General features: G+C 44.7%; 1 protein-coding gene across 1 annotated transcript; it reads right to left on the bottom strand.

Annotated features, from left to right (window-relative positions):
• Positions 1-188: 188 nt before the first annotated feature.
• On the bottom strand, positions 189-1148 carry LOC143303723 (uncharacterized). Its single transcript, XM_076625361.1, has one exon. The coding sequence runs from the start codon at positions 1146-1148 to the stop codon at positions 189-191; it is 960 nt and encodes a 319-aa protein (XP_076481476.1).
• Positions 1149-21091: the final 19943 nt, after the last annotated feature.

Below are 21091 nucleotides of genomic sequence, written 5' to 3'. Positions count from 1 at the left end.
TAGGACCTTTCGACTTGTTCGGACACTCTGCACACACGTGTTCTTTGTCACCGCAATTATAACATCTTATCTTCTTCACTACATCTCCAAATTGACTGGGCTTTTCGTTTTTCTCGGTTCTGACCGGCTTCGCAATCGACTTTGTTCTACGACTGTTCCTACTTCTGTTCCTCGTACATGATTAACCTTTACCTTAACGCTTTGATGGACGTAGCGCCATACAGTGTAGACTTGTTGCTTTCTTCGTCTACTATTCCGTCTATAATGTATTTCACTTTTGCTTCCTCTTCCATATCCACATGGCTGGCTATTTTAAGCATGCGGTACATATAAGCCAAGCATGCTTCATCACTTCTCTTTTTCGTTTTTCTGAGTCTCTGGCGCACTTGTCGCCTATTAATTTTTTTAGAGAATTCTTTAATCAGCCCTCTCTTCAGCTCGTGCCAAGTCCTAGCATGGCATTCGAACCTCGCGAATATTCTCGCTGATCCTTTCAGCAGTTTCCTCGTATAAATCGCCTTCTGCCCTTCTGACCACATGCACACGTCTGCGATTTCCTCGAACGACTCGAACCATCGCTCGACATTTTCGTTTTTATCGCCACTAAACGACTCTAATGCGTCTTCAACGTCTTCAAAGTTCAATGTCGAACCAACACATGCCTTTCGATAGCATTTGTCACAGTCCTGGTGCACCACTCGCATGCCTCTCTTGCATTCTTTTACGTTTCTTTTATCGTCTTCATCCTCACCTTCGGCGTCACTTTCTTCTTCCGACGATGTATCGTTGTCATCCATGGCCGCCTGCAGCTGTGCGCGTAGTTCAATTTTTCTTCCCGTAGTTTCTAACCCCAAACCAGCTAGGCGCGCTCTCAACTCTTTCATCTTCAATTTCTCGAGATTTTCGTTTTCATCTCGATCGCACTCAGCCCTTTGCACGCTTCCTGAGCCTCGCTGGTCCGTTGACCCTTCACCGTTTGTCGATCCCTTAGGATTCGATTGTTCAGCCCTATAGGCTCGATTCAGCCTGGCAATAAACACTAACATTGCACCAGATATAGGTAAATTCATCTGTGCGAGCTTAGTCCTCAATTCTTCCAGCGTCAGACTTTCTTCACTTGATAATTGTTCACATTCAACGTTTGCCATTTTTATTTTTTCAACACTGCACTAATTTCAACGGTCAACGATATCGTCTTTTATCGCACCGCGCACCGGTAAATCCAAAACTAGCACGAATAGTTCTGTTAAACGTTTCGTTTTCTGTCTTGTCCAATCCCGGACGAGACCCTAAAATTGTAAGATCTTTATTAAAATTACTTTATTTATAATAAATGGATTAAACAGATGTTGATTAAACAGGAAACGATGGTTGTTTAACGCGAACTAATCACAATAACGTATTATAATTAAGACAATTAGATAATTAATTTGCAACTCTCGTCACCACGGATTTGTCACGTAAACTTGAGGATTGGATGATAAAATAAAATAGCTGAGTCGTAACACAACTATTAATTTTGTTTTAATTAAACTTTATTATGAATTCAGCAATCACAATGTAATACACACTGAATTAACATAAATCACAATTCACTCCAACCACGTTATGTAAAACTTAGTTACACTGATACGTTAAGTACGAGACTGTTATAGGGGTAGAGACCGGTAAAGATATGTTGACTATTCTAAGGATACAGAATAAGTGAAGTGTTGCTAACGATACTGTGTCTGAGGAAGTTAGGGGTGGGTGTGTCTAAGGACACGGGACTATCGGATTTGTTGATGACAGTTTTGGTTAAGGAAGTGAGAGTAGTAGACACCGTCTCCGATTGGATAATAAGACGGTTAGTGGACCAGGAAAGATTTTAGCCGCCCTCGCGAGAAAGTTGCTAACCATACCAGACGCGGTTGGAACATACCAGACGAGAGGAAAACCAACTTTCCGTGTAAACCCGTAGTAAACAATAAACGTAAAAGGAAATCTAAGACAAGAGATACTCGCTTGGTCTGAAGGACCTTAACTATGAATATTCCAGGACCCCTGGTGGGTACTTAAGACTATTGAGGGTACGCGCCAAGGAGGTGCAGACATCTGGGTGCCATCCTACTCGCGGTGTGTGGCCTGGTCTCTGATGTGAATTGACGTTACAGATTCAACGCTATGCCCCTTAGAAAGCCCTTATCTTTTGTCTGAGCCCCACCACGCATATGCTCAGCAACCGCTTGCTTATAATTCGCCCGACAGCCCCCAGGACCCTTGTCCACGATATTACAGAAGTTTTCTTTTTTTTTAACACTAGATTTACGGGACCCGTCAATTTGACGGATTTCAAACTTCGAAATGAAATACCCTAAAAACCATAGAATTAATTTTAACGCAAAGAATTTAAACACACAATTATTTTTTCCTAAGCTTTCTAATTTTTGAAATTTGTATGTTGTATACCTATCTCTACGAAACCCGTCAAATTGACGGGCTAGCTGATTTCATAAACAATTCTTATATGTTTGCTTCGTTCGTAAAATCATTCCTCCAATAATAAATATAAGAATGGTGTTCAACGAAATTGCTTATGCCTATTCCCGAAGAAACCCCTAAAGCAAGAGACGATCTTCAGTATAATTGCTGTAGTGACAGTGTAAGAACGTTTTTCAAAGACAGTTTGCAAAAGTTTGAGTTATTGTGGACAGTCTCCGCTTATTGTAAGTATTTACAATAGGGTAATTGAATTTAAGCACAGTATTTTTTCTATTTTGACCAATCCCCCTTTTCTAGCAATCATGAGTAAATCATGAGTATCCAGGAGATATAATAAGGTATTGAACAAAATTGTCAACATCAGTGAAGATTGTTCTGAGGATACCTCCGAGGAAGATCAGTATGAATTAGCCCAAAGCGAAGCTGACAGTGAAAGTTCTGAATACATTGAAAGTGGAGAGATAGAAGGATCCTCAGATAGTGAAGACCACTTAGATACACGATTCACATGGAAACAGCATATTAAAGCAATAATAGATAAAATACAGACAGCAAGGAAAGAAATGTACTGGCTAACAAGTCGAAAATCCAAACTAAGTATAGAAAACAAACTAAAAATATATAAAATGATCATAAAACCAATCTGGACATACAGAATACCACTATGGGGAACAGCAGCAATGAGCCATATAACCAAAATAGAGGCAATGCAATCTAAAATACTCAGAACAATAGTAAACGCGCCATAGTACGTTACAAACGAGGACATTCGGAAAGACCTGGGAATACCAACGGTCAAGGAGGAGATTAACAGATGTGCAAGAAGGTACAGAGAAAGAATAGCAACCCAACCGGCTGGCAGCGGAAGCGGTCAGCACATCAAGCATAAAAGGAAGATTAAAAAGGAAACACCCAACAGATCTCACAAAGGACATAACCTAACAAACAAACACTCACCTCACTAAAGAAATAAAACAATCAAATTCGAAGATGGTATCTCACTGGGGGTAGCCATCCACATGTTACTTACCCATTAAGTTAGAAAAATTTACCAAATGTCCAGCTGGACAAATTGTAAAGTATAAATTAAATAATAAAAAAAAAATAAATTTGGTAAATTTGGTAAATAAAGTCATAAATTTGGCATTAAGTTTTGGTTAGCAGTTGATGTCTAAACAAAATATATTTTGAATGGTTTCCCTTATATGGGGAAAGATGAAACTCGATGCTCAAAATCGTTGGGCGAGTTTGTAACATTAAAATTAGCCAAACCATATTTACAACAAGGCAGAAATATAACGACAGACAATTTCTAGATTTGGCAACGCGTGGGTATTATGTAAAGAGTGCACCAGATCGAAAATATCCAGAAAAGAGTTCATATTTTCTTTAGCCGAGGATTTAGCTGGAGAAAACAAGGAGAATATTTACCAAAGATTAGGCGCTTCATTTCTGTCACCTTCAACGTCAGAAGTGCGAAAAAGTTGCCAAGTGGGTTATTGCAAAAAATAGAAACAATAATTGTTGTATATATTGCAAAATCGTATCGTGTGCGGAAAATGCACGAGCAAAATTCAGTATATTTGTAAAAAATGTGCTCAATAAATATGATTACACTATAACATTAATATTATTGTTATCATTTCCGCGATAATTAAAAAAAGACTTTTTATCTATTAATCATTTATTTAAACGTGGAGCCTAATGTTGTTCAATTCAGACTTAATTTGAATAAATCGATTTTTTTAAAGAAAATGCGTTTTTTCGTTTACCCGTCAATTTGACAGGTGCTCGTAGAGATAGGTATATAAGAAACGCCCGTAAACCTAGTGTTAAATCCGTGCTTTTGTATTCTTCTTGCATGTTTCGTTGGTACAAAGTATATCACCGAAGCGTATGTCACGTAAACTTAGGGGTTGGTTGATGAAATAAAATAGCTGAGTCGTAACACCACTATTGTCTTTATTTCGCAGCACAGGTTTACACTGATCGGAGAGATGTTCACTGTTCGATGGTTTTGTCTATTTCTCCCTAGGTGTTCTCATCTCATTACGGAGGAAAGCTCGGTGTGAGTATGCCCTTTTTAATTAACAACGCGGATTCGTTGTTCGCACCTTCCGTTAGGAAAAGTGAGGGTAACGATCCACGATGCCAATTGCTTATAGGTCATGTTAATAAATGAAGATAGGAGGAGAAAGCCTCCTACCAACGCGGCTAATAGGTAATATTGTTTATGGGAAAAACCACCTTTTTCTTTAATCAAGTATTGGGTTTTTCCCATTAGGTAACTACCTGCTTTCCCGTAACTGGTAAGGACGTATAACAACCTAAGGGCTGTTTCAAGGACCATCCATAAACAGATAACAGAAATAATAAACTTAAAAAGTTTAGGTTTATGGTGGATCCCTGGGGTAATTGAGGGTGCGCGGTGGCCTCTGATAAAATTGACGTTACGTACCCCCTTCTAAGATTGATTTTGGTCCTCCAAAATCTTAGTTTTTCATCAAGATTGTTCTATGGACGCTAATTGGTTAAAAGTGTACTTTTCTTCTCTGTTTTGTTGCTTTATGAGAAAAAATTTGTATCCGGTTCTTGAAAATATTCATCGCGCACATACACGCATACATACACATACAAATTCCGTTCTTTCTGGTATGTACAACTAGAAAATACATAACACAGCTACTTATACGCGTACAAGTAACCGATTTTACAGGAAATATACAGGAGTTGGACGGTGATATTTCACGCTTACGTTCCTTTTAGGGCTTAAGTGTACATAATGCCTGGTTTTGCACTCGTTGGAAGGTGTCTTTTCAATCCATTACTGAATCGATATACTTTAGATAGAATAATAAACTTAATCTACAAAATACTAGAGAAGCTGTGATCATTACAAAATTATAAACAAATTTATAAGAGTTGAAACATACAACAGAGGAAAATATGCTGTAGATTTGTCGGATCAAATGATAGCATATTCTACACCATGTTACGTCGCGCAACTCTCTACCTAGCCCAGGCCACACACCGCGGGCAATATGGCAACCAGATGTCTTCGGATACTCACTGCGTACCCTCACTAGTCTCAAGTATCTTCCATAAATCTCAGGAATTTCCTAGTAGAGGTCCTTCAAACCAAACAAACGTCTGTTTCCGAAGAATTTCTAAAGACTATTGTCTACCACGGCTTGACAAGGGAAAGTTAGTTTTTTTCACGTATGCTGCAACTTTCCTCCCACTAACCACTTTCTCTCGAGGGCGGTTAAGACCCTTCGTTTAACCAATTAACAACGAAGCCTATTCCCTCACTCTCCTAACTAAAATCGTCACCAACAAATCCGATGTTCCCGTGCGCTAGACACACCCATCCTTAGCTTTCCTCCGACACAGCATCGTCTCCCAAGACAGTACTGATTTCACATCCTTCGAACGGTCAACATCCTTCGAGCGGGTATACACACCTGTAGATCAGTCACTCACTCATCTCGTACATACGCACCAGCGTAACTGTCTTCGTTATAAGTTGTTGGAATAAACGGTGAAATATAACTTACTATACTGTGTCATATTCATTCAACCACCTCTGTTATCTTAACCGAAACAGGGGAACGACTACTTCGCGCCGTCGATTCACCGAATCGTAGCGAGAATTTACCCCTCTTGCTGACGCGTTTTCCTCGCGACCGCGTCTCTCCGCGAACGGTCGTAACAGTGCGTCTATTAAGGATCTTAGCGTTTTCGATTGGATGCATTGTAGTATTTCGATGTTGGAGTTACTTGCTGTTCCCCATAGTTGGATTCCATAGGTCCAAACAGGTTTTATTACGGTCTTCTAGAGGGTAATTTTATTCTGTATGTTTAGTTTGGAGTATCGGCCCGTGAGCCAATAGAGTTTTTTTAGTTTGTCCTTTAGTTGCTTCGTTTTATCTGAGATGTGTTTCTTCCACGTTAGTCTCCTGTGCAGGGTCATGCCCAGGTATCGGACTGAGTCCCTGCTAGGAACTGTTGCATTGTTGATGGTGACCTGGGGGCAGGTTTGTTTTCGGAGCGTGAAGGTTACATGTGAGGATTTCTTTTCGTTAATTTTGAAGCCCCATTTATGAAACCACTTTTCCATGGAGTCGAGACTTTGCTGGAGAGTGGATGAGGCTATTACCGGGTCTGCGTGGGTAGCGCTGTGTCGTCTGCAAATGTCGCTATTGTTATCTCGTTTGATATAGGTAGGTCGGCAGTGTAGATGGAGTATAGTAGGGGTCCGAGGACACTACCTTGGGGTATGCCGGATTCTATTGGGAATGTTGCGGAAGTGGCGTCTAGGCATTTAACCATGAATTGTCTATTGGTTAGGTAGGATTTTAGGATGGAGTAGTAGGGGTGAGGTAGGATCTTTTTAAGCTTGTATAGTAGGCCTTCATGCCATACTTTGTCGAATGCCTGTTGGATGTCTAGGAAAACCGCTGAGCAATAGTTTTTCTTTTCGAGGGTTTGGCTGATCGTATGGGTTATGCGATGGATTTGCTCTACTGTTGAATGTTGTTTTCGGAAGCCGAATTGGTGATCTGGGAGTGTTTTCAAGTCCTCTAGGAGTGGAAGGAGTCGATTCGTGAGCATCTTCTCGAATAGTTTAGACAGGGTAGGTAAAAGACTGATTGGGCGATAGGAGCTAGTTTCATATATCGGTTTACCGGGTTTAGGAATGAGGGTAATCAGTGAGATTTTCCAGGCCTTAGGATAGTGTTCAAGGCGAAGGATAGCATTAAAAATCGATGTGATGAGTGCAATCCCTTTTATGGGAAGTTCCTTGATTGCTTTATTGCCTATTAGGTCGTGCCCTGCTGCTTTCTTGGGATTTAGGCGACTGATCGATTCTATAGTCTCTGCAGAAGTGAAGGGTTCAATAGGAGGGGACGCTTGGAAGGGGATGTGCAGGTATTCAGTAACGTCCGCGGCAGCTTTGGAGGAATGGGGTTTGAATACTTTAGACAAGTATTTAGCAAACAGGTCGGCTTTTTCTATAGGGCTACGCGCCCATCCACCTTGCGGACGGCGGATTGGAGGGATTATTTGTGGGGGGCGCGTGAGTTTCCTGGAGGCCTTCCATAGTGAGTAGATGGAATCAGCTGTGGGGGATAAACTTCCGAGGTATTTTTGGAAACAGTCGTTTTTATAATTTATTAAGGTTTTGGATAGCTTTCTAGTTGCGTTGTTTAGTTTGCGTTTGTCATCCGGTGTTCTATGGGTCTGCCATACTCTTCTTAGTCTACGTTGTTATGCTATTTTTTTTAATATGTATTGGGGATATTCATGTTTGCTGATAGACGTTTTTGTCGGTGTGGAGAGGCGGATGGCGTTTATTATGCTCGTGTTTAAGTATTCCGTGGCTGCTTCGATTTCTTCCTTTGTTTTTAGTGGAGTTAAGGCTGAAGTTGAGTGTGTAAAGACTTCTCTAAAGAGCTGCCAGTTGATGTGTTGATTGTGAATGGAGTCATTAGGTGTATTCTCGATGATTGTTGAACTGACTGTTGCTATCACGGGTGAATGATCAGAGGAGAGATCAGCCGAGGAGTTGATCTGGACGTGTCTTGATGAGATATTTTTAGTTACGAAGAAGTCGAGAAGGTCGGGTATTGTGTTGGTGTCAGTGGGCCAGTATGTGGGTTCGTATGTGGTGAGGTAGTTGAGGTTGTTGTTTATTATGCTGTTTAAGAGGTTTTTGCCTCCTGCTGTAACCAGTCCGCTGCCCCATTGGAAGTGCTTGGCGTTATAGTCTCCTCCAGCTATGAATCTATTGCCCAGGGTGTCCAGGAAGTTATCAAAGTCTTCTTTGGCGATGGAGTGTCTGGGAGGGCAGTATACTGCTGAAGTGGTGATTGTACCATGACAGTCTTCTATTGCTACGTTTGTTGCTTGGAGGTAGTCTTTCTGGAATGATGGAAGTTCATAGTGCTTAATGCTTGATTTGATTATGATTCCGGTGCCGCCGTGGGCCTTTCCGCTGGGGTGTTGGGTATGATAGAATTTATAACCGTTTATATTCAGGTAGTTCTTGTCGGTGAAGTGGGTTTCCGATACGAGCATAACGTCGATTTGCTGGTGTTTTAGGAAGAGTTCTAGTTCAAATTTGTGTTGCGCTAGACCGTTGGCATTCCAAAGAGCTATGCGTCTTGGTTTTATTTTGCGTCGGGCGTATTAATTTATCCATGATGAGTGTTAGTAGCGATAGCAAATTATTTATTTGCTCCGATTGTTTCTCTATTAGCCTTTCAAGCCCAGAGACGTTGTCTGTGTTAGGTGAATTGGGGACACTATTTTGAGAAAGATCCCTTTGGCTATTCGGGTTATTTTGGATGCCTTGTACTGCTTGGGCATAGGAGGTTGAGGTAGCGGTGAATTTAGTAGGATTGGGTATTTGGTTGGTTGAGGGGATTGGGGTAGTCGTGAATTTCGGCGGGCTGGGTATTTGGTTGGTTTCCTCTTTTGCTCTGAGTTTAGGGTACTTGTTTGTGTACAGGGTTTTGTAGGCTGAGCAGCCTTTATAGTTGGCAGGATGGTCACCTTGACAGTGGATGCACTTCGCTGGGGTTTCCGGTGATTTAGTGCACTGGTCAGTGGAGTGTGTACCTGCACATTTAACGCAGCGGAAGGTATGGTTGCAGTATTTCTGCGTGTGACCGTACCTTTGGCACCTTTTGCATTGAACTATCTCTTTTTTAACAAGCGGTGGTTCGAATTTTACTATTGCGTTCATTAGGCGACTGATGTTGTAAATTTCCTTATTGTTAGGGTTTTGCTTTATGTCGATAAAAAATAAGGATAACGGGTCTTTCGAGACTCTATTGGCGATGTTTATGGACTTGCTTTTTACATACAATATGGACAGACGGTCTAAGGTTAACAAACGTACGGCGTAGGGGGTTTCGGAGCCCCCAGGCCCCGTCGGGAACACGAGGTTCCAGGCTCGACTTGACGGTTATCATGTTACTGGAAGAACGGCGGGGGGAGGTGGAACCCCTGGCACCCCCTTGTGTGGTAATAGCTACTGGGGAAAAGGAAAAGGAAAAGGAGAAGGGCAAGCTAAAGAAGACGACAGCGAGAGGAGAGAAGCCGAGGATGGCGTCTGACGTGAAGCCGAATGAGAATGTGATAATCTCGGTTATTCCGAGGAAGGATTTGGGGGGGGGGGGAAGTGAGGATTTCCTTTAAACCGATGAAGCCGCAGAAGGTATCGTTCTGGTTCACCGTATTTGAGAAACAGCTTGAGGCGGCGGGAATCGAGCGAGATTCCGACAAAGTCGCCACCCTGTTTGGGTGCCTCGAATCAGAGTATCTGCGGCGACTCGAGGATGTTGACTTGGACTCAAAGGTCGACTAAGATGGCGGCATGCAGGACGGACGCTTGCACGTCGCTCCGTACTCTGTGACCGAAAAATAAAAATATATAAAAGCATAAAAAGTTCAGCGGAGTTTGTTGAAATACAAGCGCGAGGAGCGTTAAAATAACTGGTGTTGCGACAAAGGAGAAAGGCAGCCATCTTAGTGACGCGCGACGGTCGCGCCGCCGTGGCGTCCCTCGGGCGACTTGCGAACTAGTGTGTAGTGCTGGTGGTAGTAGTGGGAACTGCATTATCGACGGCGGGAGAAATTATCCACGGTGGGCACTTATCGGCGGAGGAACTCACCGACGGCTATAGAAAAGGGAAGTAACTTTGTCGACGGGAGTGCAGGGTAAATTCATCCTTATCCGAAAAAAAAGAAGGGTCATCAGCATGGCCTTGAGGGGGAAAAGCCCTCCCGCTGTAGCGAGAGTCATTCTCCAGCCGCTCGGAGCCGACTTGAAAAAGAGAAAGAGGGGCGAAAGTGAGGAAAAGGAGGAGGAAGTGAAGCAGCCCAGCCCTATCCCCGACTTAAGAGTACAGGCAGCAGAGATCGCAAAAATATGCTGGCCTTCTGCCTGGACCCAAACAAGAAAGTGAATAAGGAGCAAACTTCAGTTATGCGCTACTTCACAGACATGAGGGGTATTGTAGACGAGCTTCTCCTCCACAACAGCTACCTCAATGGTAAATTGGAACAAAACTCCGACTCGAGGAAGAAGGACACCGAGATACTGACTGCCGTCAACAAGACGCTGCAAACTAGCAAGCGTCTGGAGACCGCAGTAAGGAGAACAACTACGACGGAGACGAGGCAACCTTCCTACGCGGAGAAGGTGAAAATGAAGAGTAACAAGGTAGGACAAGTCGCGGCCAGACCACCGAAGAATGCGGTGATAATTCGCCCAGACTCCGCGGAAAGCGAGATTAAGTCGAGCGAAGAAGCGCGAGAGGTCGTCTTCACGCTAGTGAACCCACGCAAGAAGGGGATACAAATTACTGCAGTGAAGAAAATAAGTGGGAACGGCTTGGTCGTGGAAACAACGAAGCCGGAAGGCCTAAGAGCGTTCACGGAAAACGCGAAGTTAAAGGAGGCTGGACTAAAAACCAGCACGCCTCAAAGAAGGTTACCCCGGGTAATACTATTCGACGTACCACGAGAAATACCAGAAAAGAAACTACTGGTTTGCATCAGGAAGCAAAACCAGGACAGATTGACAGAAGAGGATGTTGCAGCCATCCGATTCTGCTACAGAACTGGCCGTAAGGACTCTGCGCAAACCAACTGAGTACTGGAAGTGCCCCCCCAGGTAAGGGATAAATTATTACCTAATAAAATATTTATCTCCTGGAACGCCTGCAAGGTTCGCGACTATATAGCCGTTGGCCGTTGCTACAAATGCCAAGGATACGGCCACGTAGCAAAGCACTGCAGGCTAAATTACGAAATCTGCGCGCACTGCGCAGAAAGCGGACACAGCACTAAGCAGTGCACAAATAAGGAAAAAAACGCCAGCTGTGTCAACTGTAAAAAGGCTGGGAAGAAGGAGATCACGCGGCATCCAATGCGGATTGCCCCATGTATAAGAAGGCTCTGGAAATAACCGTCGCGCGAACCAAATATGAGTGACGCGCCAAACAAAAGCGGAATAGGATATGGGAGAAGCAGGAGAATACGGATCCTGCAACATAATATGCAGCGATCCAAAACAGTCCCCTACGAAATCAGAAGGCAAATGAGAGCTGATGGTGATGAAATCTTGCTGATGCAAGAGCCATACTGCATCAACGGGAAAATACCTGGGCTCGGTACGGGAGTTGCGATCGCCTCTCGAGGGTCAAAAGATGACCCGCCAATGGCAGCCGTCGGCGTGAAATCCGAACGCCTAACGGTACTCGAAGTTGCTGGGCTCAGCACAACACACTGCGTATGCGTACAGGTAAGTGATGGAGAAACGGAGCTGTACGCAGTAAGCCAATACTTTCCGCCGACCGAGGACATTGGAATCGCCATAGACCATCTGGAGAAGGTGTTGAGGAGTCTCAGAGGCGGAGAAGAGGAAGAAGAGGAAGACTACTCCAACGCAAACAATTACAACAATAACAATCATGAAGCAGACCAAACAATAAGACAACAGACGGAACAATAGCGGTATCGGATACAAGATAGAAGAAATAGAACAAAAGAACAGGAAAATAATCAACACAGAAACACAAGGAAATGAAAACGACAAGAAAGAACTGGAGAGGAAACCCTGCGATCGTCGGTGCAGGCGGTATTCATGCAAACGAATACTGTGACGATGCAGGGAATAATCGGCTGGAAAGCCAACCTGTTGGGACCGATCTATACGCTGGCAGCTCCGCGTCCCCGTGGCCCCCGCTGGTAACGGCGCGGCGAGATGCTCGCATTGAGCCTCGCCGGTTAAGTGAGCTGCCGCCCGAAAGGGCAGGTTCAACTTGTCCAATGACCCGAAAGGAGAGGGCAGGGTTTTTCCAAGTCGCGCGCTGACCACCTATGCGCGCCGTTCCCCGGGCATTGGGCGCCTGAAGGTAGATGGTAATACACGGCGGTAAAGCGATTCAGATACGCTGTCGAAAGGAGAGATTTCGCGATTTATACGGATCATAGACCCCTCATATACGCGTTTGAACAAAACCCGGACAAATGTTCGCCACGACAATTCCGACAGCTCGACTTTGTGGGACAGTTCACGACTAAAATCCGACATATTAAGGTAGCCGATACCTTATCTCGAATTGAAGCGATCGGGAAATCCGTCGACCACCAAACGTTAGCAGCAGCGCAAGCGGATGACGCAGAGCTACGTCAAATAATTAAGTCAGGCTCTAGAACGCTGAAATTAAAAAAGATACGATTTGCATGGTCTTTCTCATCCCGGAATACGTGCTACGCAGAAACTGGTGACAACACGTTTCGTCTGGTTGTCCATTAATAAAGATTGTCGAAATTGGACGCGCCAGTGCATACCATGTCAACGCTGCGAGGTCACCAGGCACGTATCCTCGCCGGGCGGAACGTTCAAAACGGTAGCGGGCCGGTTCGAGCAGAGACTTAGACATTATCGTTATGCCATATTCACAGGGGTATCGATATTGTCTAACGTGTATCGATCGTTTCACGCGTTGACCCGAAGCTATTCCTATTGTTGACATGGAAGCGGCAACCGTTGCTTCGGCCCTCCTTAATACTTGGAATCACAACAGACCAGGGACACCAATTTGAATCGCGAGTGTTCAAAGAGTTGTGCCAGTTGCTCGGTGCCAAACATATACGCACGACCGCCTATCATCCCGCGGCTAACGGGATGGTAGAGCGGCTACACAGACAGTTAAAAGCGGCGATAAAGTGCCACGGCACGAACAACTGGGTCGAGGTTTTGCCGATAGTATTGTTAGGCATCCGAATCACGATAAAGGAGGACTTAAACGCAACGGCCGCCGAAATGATCTACGACACCGATATACGATTGCCGGCGGAATTTTTCATCGCAACTAAACAGCAAGCCAACACAGTGGATGCGAACCGACTCAAGGAACGGATGGGGAAGGTCAGGCCGCATCCGGCTACGTGTCATGGCGAATGAAAAATCTTTGTTTTTAAGGAATTGGAAACGTCGCCTTATGTTTTCTTGCGTCATAACGCCATAGGAGGCCCTTTACAGCCTCAGTTCGACGGACCGTACAAGGTCATCAAACGCCTAGAAAAAAATTATATTATTAGAATAAACGATCGCGACGTAACGGTTTCCATAGATCGTTTAAAACCGGCGTTCGGCGTCCCAGATGATGTTGAAGAAAAGACCGCCGAATCTCGGGACATACTTATTCCGGTGAAACAAGAGAATTCGCACGAGGAAAACAGCGCAGACAACGGCAGAACATCGGAAGAAAACACAAGGAATAGGTATGTTACGAGGTATGGACGTAGAGTTCGTTTTCCCGACCGGTTCCAAGCAGGTCTCGATTAGACGTCTTAATATGTCGGATAGGCGTAAAAATTGTAAAATAGCGACAACAAACTCGACGAAGAGAAACTCCGTATATACTCTAAAAATTTTTTTTAACGTAAACGTTAAAGGGAGGAAGGGGGGTAATGTAGCGGCACGCGAGCAGGACAAATTCAAATCCTATTGTTGTTTTGTTTCGGAGTATCATGACCGTTAGGTCACGGGTATTGTAAGGAGTAATGAACTCCGAGCAAAACAATGTCGCCGCTACTTTCAACCGTCAAACGCAGTCGAGTTCAAACTTTCCGACTGTCCCCCGACCAGTATAAATAAACAAACGAAATGACGAGCGTGAGAGTTCAGCGATCGCAACAAAAGCATACAGACGCATCATACATGTATACGGAGTCTCTTGACACGCGCGTATTTATTTCGTAAAACTTATTATACCTGGACTTGTGCTTTGTGTCGAATTAATAACTGTAATAAATTGCTCACAAACATATAGACTGTTATTCGTGATATTCGGTAAGATCAATCCTCTACATCCTGGTATTGAATGGGACATATTCCAGCTATATACCGAACATCAGAAATCAAGTTTTCTTGGCTCCCTTATTAGAGCCTCAAATCTATCTACTTTTGTGACTTAGTTTTATTAATGTCGATACCGAATACTTAGAGAAAACTTGGAATAACAATATGCAAACATACACAACCCATTCATAACAGAAATGACTGACCCCATGACTACAACTGACTGTCATTCAGAAGTCAAATTTTCACCCTCAAGTAAAACATTGTCAAATTCTTATCTATAAAGTCAAAGGCATTAGCTTTATCTCGTTAAAACTTAGTAATCGCTACATAGCCATACCCGAAAAGCCAAATTAATATTATATGTGGAAAGGAACATCAAGCCATAACTATAGAAAACAACTCACTATTATACGCCTCTGAAACTTGCGATTTATTATATGATCACGAACACATACGAATAGGAGAAGCAAAAACAAATATAACTTACAAAACAAATCTCAAAGCTATAGCTTTACCCTTAAATGACAGTCTAGAAGAAATCCTCACAAAAATTGAAAACACTCCAAAAATCATTAATAATCAATCAAATTTCCGACGAATTAAACTCTCTTAATTATGAGCATAGAATTAGAAGTCTTAAGAAATGCGAACTAAGTGTTTTACAAATTATTAGTTATATTGTTCTAGCATTACTAGGAATATATATATATATTTGTCGGAGATGAAAGAACATCGGGATTTCCCGCCTGGAATGTTGGGAAAACCCCAATACCCTAGTCCAGACTTCTACTATAGCTACACTTAAGCAATAAAAATAAGAAATAGTTTTAATGTTCCAATCTGGCTTTATGATGATGGGTTCGGGCTCGAAGTGACATAGCGGGTCACTGGACGTAGCCACGGTTACGGGAGGGACGTGTACCTGACAGAGGTATGGAATAATTATATGGCTCTCCTTAAAAACAAAGATTGACCCGAGAGGTGGGGAGAGGAATATATAAGGGCAGTTTCATTTGGATTACGGGTTAGTTAGACTGTCGTTGAGAAAATTGCCACTTGAGTTATCGAGAGAGTTATCCGAATCGTGTATTACGTTGGCACTCGTCATCCCGTGGACCATGGATTCGTTATCGAATCTGAATTCGTTGTCATCATTATCTCGACCATCCTATCGCCGCTATTACTTATAGCCTCTTGTAATGTCCATATTTGTATCAATAAACATTAGCTACATCCGCGATGGTAAAGTGAGTAAAGGTTCATTGCACGCCGCCAAAATTCCGACTTCTTTAACAAAATAGGATTATTCGATATTATAAGCAAATGCCTACCTTCCAAATTATGTATTCTCTTATTATGTTGTGAAATAAAGAAAAAGACAGGTATAACCAATATCTCTAGACCAATAGAGACAACTAGCGCACCTTTAAACATATATTCCACACATGAAATACGACCATTACGAGAATTACCTAAAGACATTGACTCAATCATCTTCGAACCAAGGCATGTAAGATTCCAAAAGGGCATACAAAAGGGAATACTACACCGAAAATAAGAGTCTGGAGGACCAGCCTCACTTCTCCCAACACCGGGGGAATGTAACGTCAACAAATATCTACGACCGAGTCAGGAAACCTGAACCGCTTTGCACACGACACCAACTCCCAAAACAAAGGAATGTGAATTCGGCACGTAGGCATAAGATAAGCGACATCTAGTATCCAATATGGCGGCAAGTGGGACGCACGCGTGCACGTCGCTCCGTACTCTGTGACCGAAATATCGTGGAAAATCGAAGAGTGCAGTTAAAAGAATAGGGAGAAAGTGAAGCGCTAGTGGTGAGGAGTAGGTGTGAGTAAAACGTTCGGTGGAATTTGATGAATTACAACTGTTATTAGCGTTAAAAGAGTTGGTGTTGCGACAAAGGGAAAGGCAGCTATCTTGGCAGCCATCTGAGTGACGCGCGACGGTAGCGCCGCCGAAGCGCCCCTTGCGAGACTAGTGAACTATAGTGTAGTGCTAGGGTGGTAGGTGCGGGAACTACGTTACCGACGGTGAGACAATTTATCGACGGTGGGATTTACTGACGACGGCAAGTTATCGACGGCTCTATAAAGAGAAATTAACTTGTCGACGGTGAGTGCAAAGTACAATTCACCTCTATCAACGGTAGCGAAAGCGCCGACTTTCCGTGAGGGGAAAAGGGATAAAAGAGGGAAAAAAGAAAAGGATATCAGAATGGCTTCGCGGGGTCAATGTCCACCTGCTACAAAAGCAAGAGTGGTTCTCCAACCGCTAAAAACACAAAAGGTGGAGGGGAAAAGCCTGGAGCAGGAGAAGAAAAAGAAAACAGAGGAGGAGGAGAAAGGGAAAGAAGCGAAGCAGCAGCAATCGCCAGCAGCAGCAATCGCCAGCAGCAGCAGACGAACCCCGCTCTGTGCCTGATTTAAGAGCACAGGCAGGGGAAATAGAGAAGGGCGTATTAGCCTTCTGTTTGGACCCAAACAAGAAGGTTAACAAAGAGCAAACAGCAACTATCATGCGGTATTTTCAAGATATGAGGGGAATAGTGAAGGAGCTCCTACTCCACAACAGTTACCTCACTCGGAAGTTAGAACAGAGCACCGACTCGGGAAAGAAAGAAACGGCGATACTAAGTGCCGTCAACAAGACGTTACAAACTAGCAAGCGGTTTGAAACGGCAGTCAAAACAAGAACGGAGCCAAAGCAGCCCTCCTATGTGGAGAAAGTAAAAATGAAAAGCAATAAGGTAGGACAAATCGCCGTTAAACCACCAAAGAATGTGATGATAATCCGACCAGAGTCGTCGGAATCCGAAATAAAAACGAGCGAGGAAGCACGGGAAGTAGTCTTTACGCTGGTGAACCCGCGTAAGAAGGGTATCCAGGTTACCGCAGTGAAGAAGATCAGCGGGAACGGCTTAGTCGTGGAAACGACGAAGCCCGAAGGCCTAAAAGCGTTCACGGAGAACGCCAAGTTAAAGGAGGCTGGCCTAAAAACCAGCACGCCGCAGAGGAGATTGCCCCGTGTAATACTATATGACGTACCACGGGAAATTCCGGAGAAGGAATTACTGGGCTGCATCAGGAAGCAGAACCAGGAGAGACTGACTGAAGAAGACGTCGCAGCCATTAGATTCTGCTTCAGAACTGGCCGCAAGGACTCCCAGGAAACCAACTGGGTATTTTAAGTACCCCCCCCCCCCCCCAGGTAAGAGATAAGTTATTGATTGGCAAGATATTCATCTCGTGGAATGCTTGCCAGGTTCGTGACTACATAGCCGTCAGTCGCTGCTACAAATGCCAAGGTTACGGGCACGTGGCAAAATACTGCCGCTTAGGCTACGAAATCTGCGCACACTGCGCAGAATATGCAGCGTTCCAAAATCGTCCCCCACGAAATCAGGACGCAGATGGAAGCTGATGGCGATGAAATCTTGCTAATGCAAGAGCCATACAGCATCGACGGGAAAATACCCGGACTCGGAACAGGAACCTCGATCGCCTGTCGAGGATCGAAATGCGATCCGCCAATGGCGGCAGTAGGAGTCAAGTCGAACGATTTAACGCCGCTCGAAGTCGCCGGACTATGCACAACGCACTGCGTATGTGTACAGGTAAGCGATGGAGAGACGGAGATATACTTCGTTAGCCAGTACTTTCCGCCGACCGAGAATATCGAGGTCGGTCTCGAGCAACTAGACAAGGTACTGAAGAGGCTTAGAGGGAAGAAGGCCATCATTAGCCTAGACTCCAACGCAAAGTCTCCGCTGTGGTGCAGTAAGGCCATCGATGACAGAGGTGAGGCCCTGGAGGCCATTATTGCACAATATAACCTCCATATCCTCAACCAACCGGGGCAGGCTCACACATTTGAAACGACTCGAGGGCAATCGAACATAGATGTAACTATGGCGAGTCCGGAAGCAATACCGCTCGTGAAGGAATGGAGAGTACACGAGGACGGAACCTCCAGTGACCACAGAATACTGGAGACGCGTCTTGATTTCAACGAAAGGAGTACTCCGCCGCAGTTTCAGGAGAGAAGATATAACACTCGGATTGCCAACTGGGAGGTTTTTCAAAGAGTGGTCATAGAGGAGAAGGAGACACTCCGAGAGACAACCCTCCGGCAGGCGAACGAGGTTGAACGAATGGCCGAGCAGATGCAGGAAGTCCTCATAAGAGCCTGCGATGCTGCCATTCCGAGGAAAAAATGGTACCACAGATCGGTGCCGTGGTGGACGCCTGAGCTCACACGAGCAAAGAGGGAAGTCTACCGAGCAAGGAGGAAATACCAGGGGGCTAGGGACCCCGCAACGAGGGAACAGGAGAAGCTGCGGTACAGAGAAATCAGAAAGGAGTATGTGAAAGCAATCACTAAGGCCAAGATACAAAGCTGGAAAGACTTTGTATCGAAGGAGGGCAATAAAGAACCTTGGGGCATTGCCTACCGAACGGTTACGGGTAAGTTAAAAAGGGAAGAAACAGTGTCGATTCTGCGGACGCCACAAGGGGAAACCTCCAACTGGCGAACGACTGCGGCGGCGATGCTGTCCGCCCTACTACCCGACGACGAGGAAGAAACGGACACGCCGGAGCAGACAGCGATCAGATGCGAAAGTACAACCCCTCCGAATGTCGAGGACGTCCCAGAGTTTCGCTTCGAGGAACTCAGCGGCGCCGTAAAGCGACTAACGAAGGGGAAATGTCCTGGACCCGACCTAGTCGAGGCCGAAGTAATTCAACGCGCCTGGGGAGGAATTCACCAGGAACCCCTTAGGCTCATGAACGGCTGCCTCACCTGGGGAGTCTTCCCGAAAATTTGGAAACTGGGGAACGTCATCGCTATCCCGAAGGGACTAGAACGGGATAAAAGTAGCCCGAAGTCCTACAGACCGATTTGCCTACTATCTATGGTGGGTACTGGAAAGGCTGATGGCTACTAGGATGGCAACTATACTCCACGAGCACGCCTTAACTTCGGACAGGCAGTACGGCTTTCGTCCCGGAAGATCTACGGTGGACGCGATCACAAAATTCCGTGAGATAGTCGAGCGAATGAGCGAGAAAAAGTATGTTCTCGCAATCGCACTCGACATATCTGGAGCCTTTGATAACGTGTGGTGGCCCAACGTATTGCACGAGCTGAAGAGAAGAGGCTGCCCCGGCAATCTATATCGATTGACGAGGAGCTACTTTTTGGACAGAACCGTGCGAATCACTGGGAAAAATGACATTGTTAGCAAGCCCGTTACGAAGGGATGCCCGCAGGGGTCGGTACTGGGTCCAAGCTTTTGGAACCTAATATTCGACGACCTGCTGGCTGAACTCATGACAAACGCGACAGAGTGTGAACCGGTCGCGTACGCGGACGATATAGTGATCCTGGTCGCAGGAAACGCGAGGACTGAACTACAAGAGAAAGGACAAAATGTAGTCACACGCGTTTCTACTTGATGTGCCAGGAAGAAACCCTCGTTGTCGGCGGAGACCTGGAGCAAGTCGAGGACATAGTGATAAATTCCCCGGCCACGGAACGATATGAGAAATTAAAGAGCGAGCTTATCCGCAGAAGTGGCTGATTCAGACAGTACAAGAGTGCGACAGTTGCTGGAATGTGAAGAAATGGGTGATAGGAAGCTGTCCCAATTTTATCGAGACTTAAAAAAACTCGCCAACCCTTCCACGTCAGACGATTTTATCCTCACGCTTTCGAGGAATCGACTACCAGCTCACGTTCAGCACGTTCTGGTGGTTTCGAAGGACATCAAAGCGGAAAATTTAACGCGGATGGCCAATAGGATACAGGAATCATGTTCAGAGAAAGAGCGAGTTGCCGTCGTCGAAGCAGAAAGGGCGGATGGCGAACACCAAAGCCGCGACTCGGATAAGATGACTCATGTTGTTGTTTTGCTTCGGGACATTGACGCAGCCTTGATATATGAAACGTAATAAAAAATAAATTCCGGACAAAACAATGTCGCCGCTACATGTAACCGTCGAATGAAGACGAATTTGAATTTTCCGACTCTCCTCCGACCAGTATAAATAAACCGGCGCAACCGAAAATAGTACAGTATCTTCGAGTATCACGAATTATCTACTGAGTAATGAGAAGAACATTTTACGAATATTTATCAGCGATTTTATTTTGCTATTTATACTTTATACTGACGACTCAGCGAATATAGGCTGTACATTAATTTATTATTTTAAATGAATTCGACGGTACGACAACAAACGACAGCCTCTAATAAATCTTACGATCAAACATCCATATATACCTGTCTTCTACAAAAGTGGTGAACCCGACGTAATTGAAGCGAAAGAGGTAATCGTGAGAGTGCTATCAAGACTTCAAACACGGACCAGACGATGTCGGACAATTTACGACCGATATCCGGCACATAAAAGGGATAGATAATAATGTAGCCGATACTCTATCCCGGATCGAAGCGATCGGGAAATCAGTAGATCATCAAATGCTAGCCTTAGCACAAGAGAACTATAACGAGTTGCGCAAAGTCATTAAATTCGGCTTTAGCGCGCTGCAATTGAAAAAAGTACGATTTCCCGATCAAGATGTCGGAATATACTGCGATCTCTCGACCGAAATCCTGCGACCATACGTACCGGAATCGTTACGACGCATCGAATTTCGGTCGCTGCATGGACTTTCCTATCCGGAGATACGCGC

The sequence above is a fragment of the Bombus vancouverensis genome, chromosome 16 (genome assembly GCF_051014615.1).
Source record: "Bombus vancouverensis nearcticus chromosome 16, iyBomVanc1_principal, whole genome shotgun sequence".
Taxonomy (NCBI): domain Eukaryota; kingdom Metazoa; phylum Arthropoda; class Insecta; order Hymenoptera; family Apidae; genus Bombus; species Bombus vancouverensis.
This window is presented reverse-complemented; position numbering and strand designations above follow the sequence as displayed.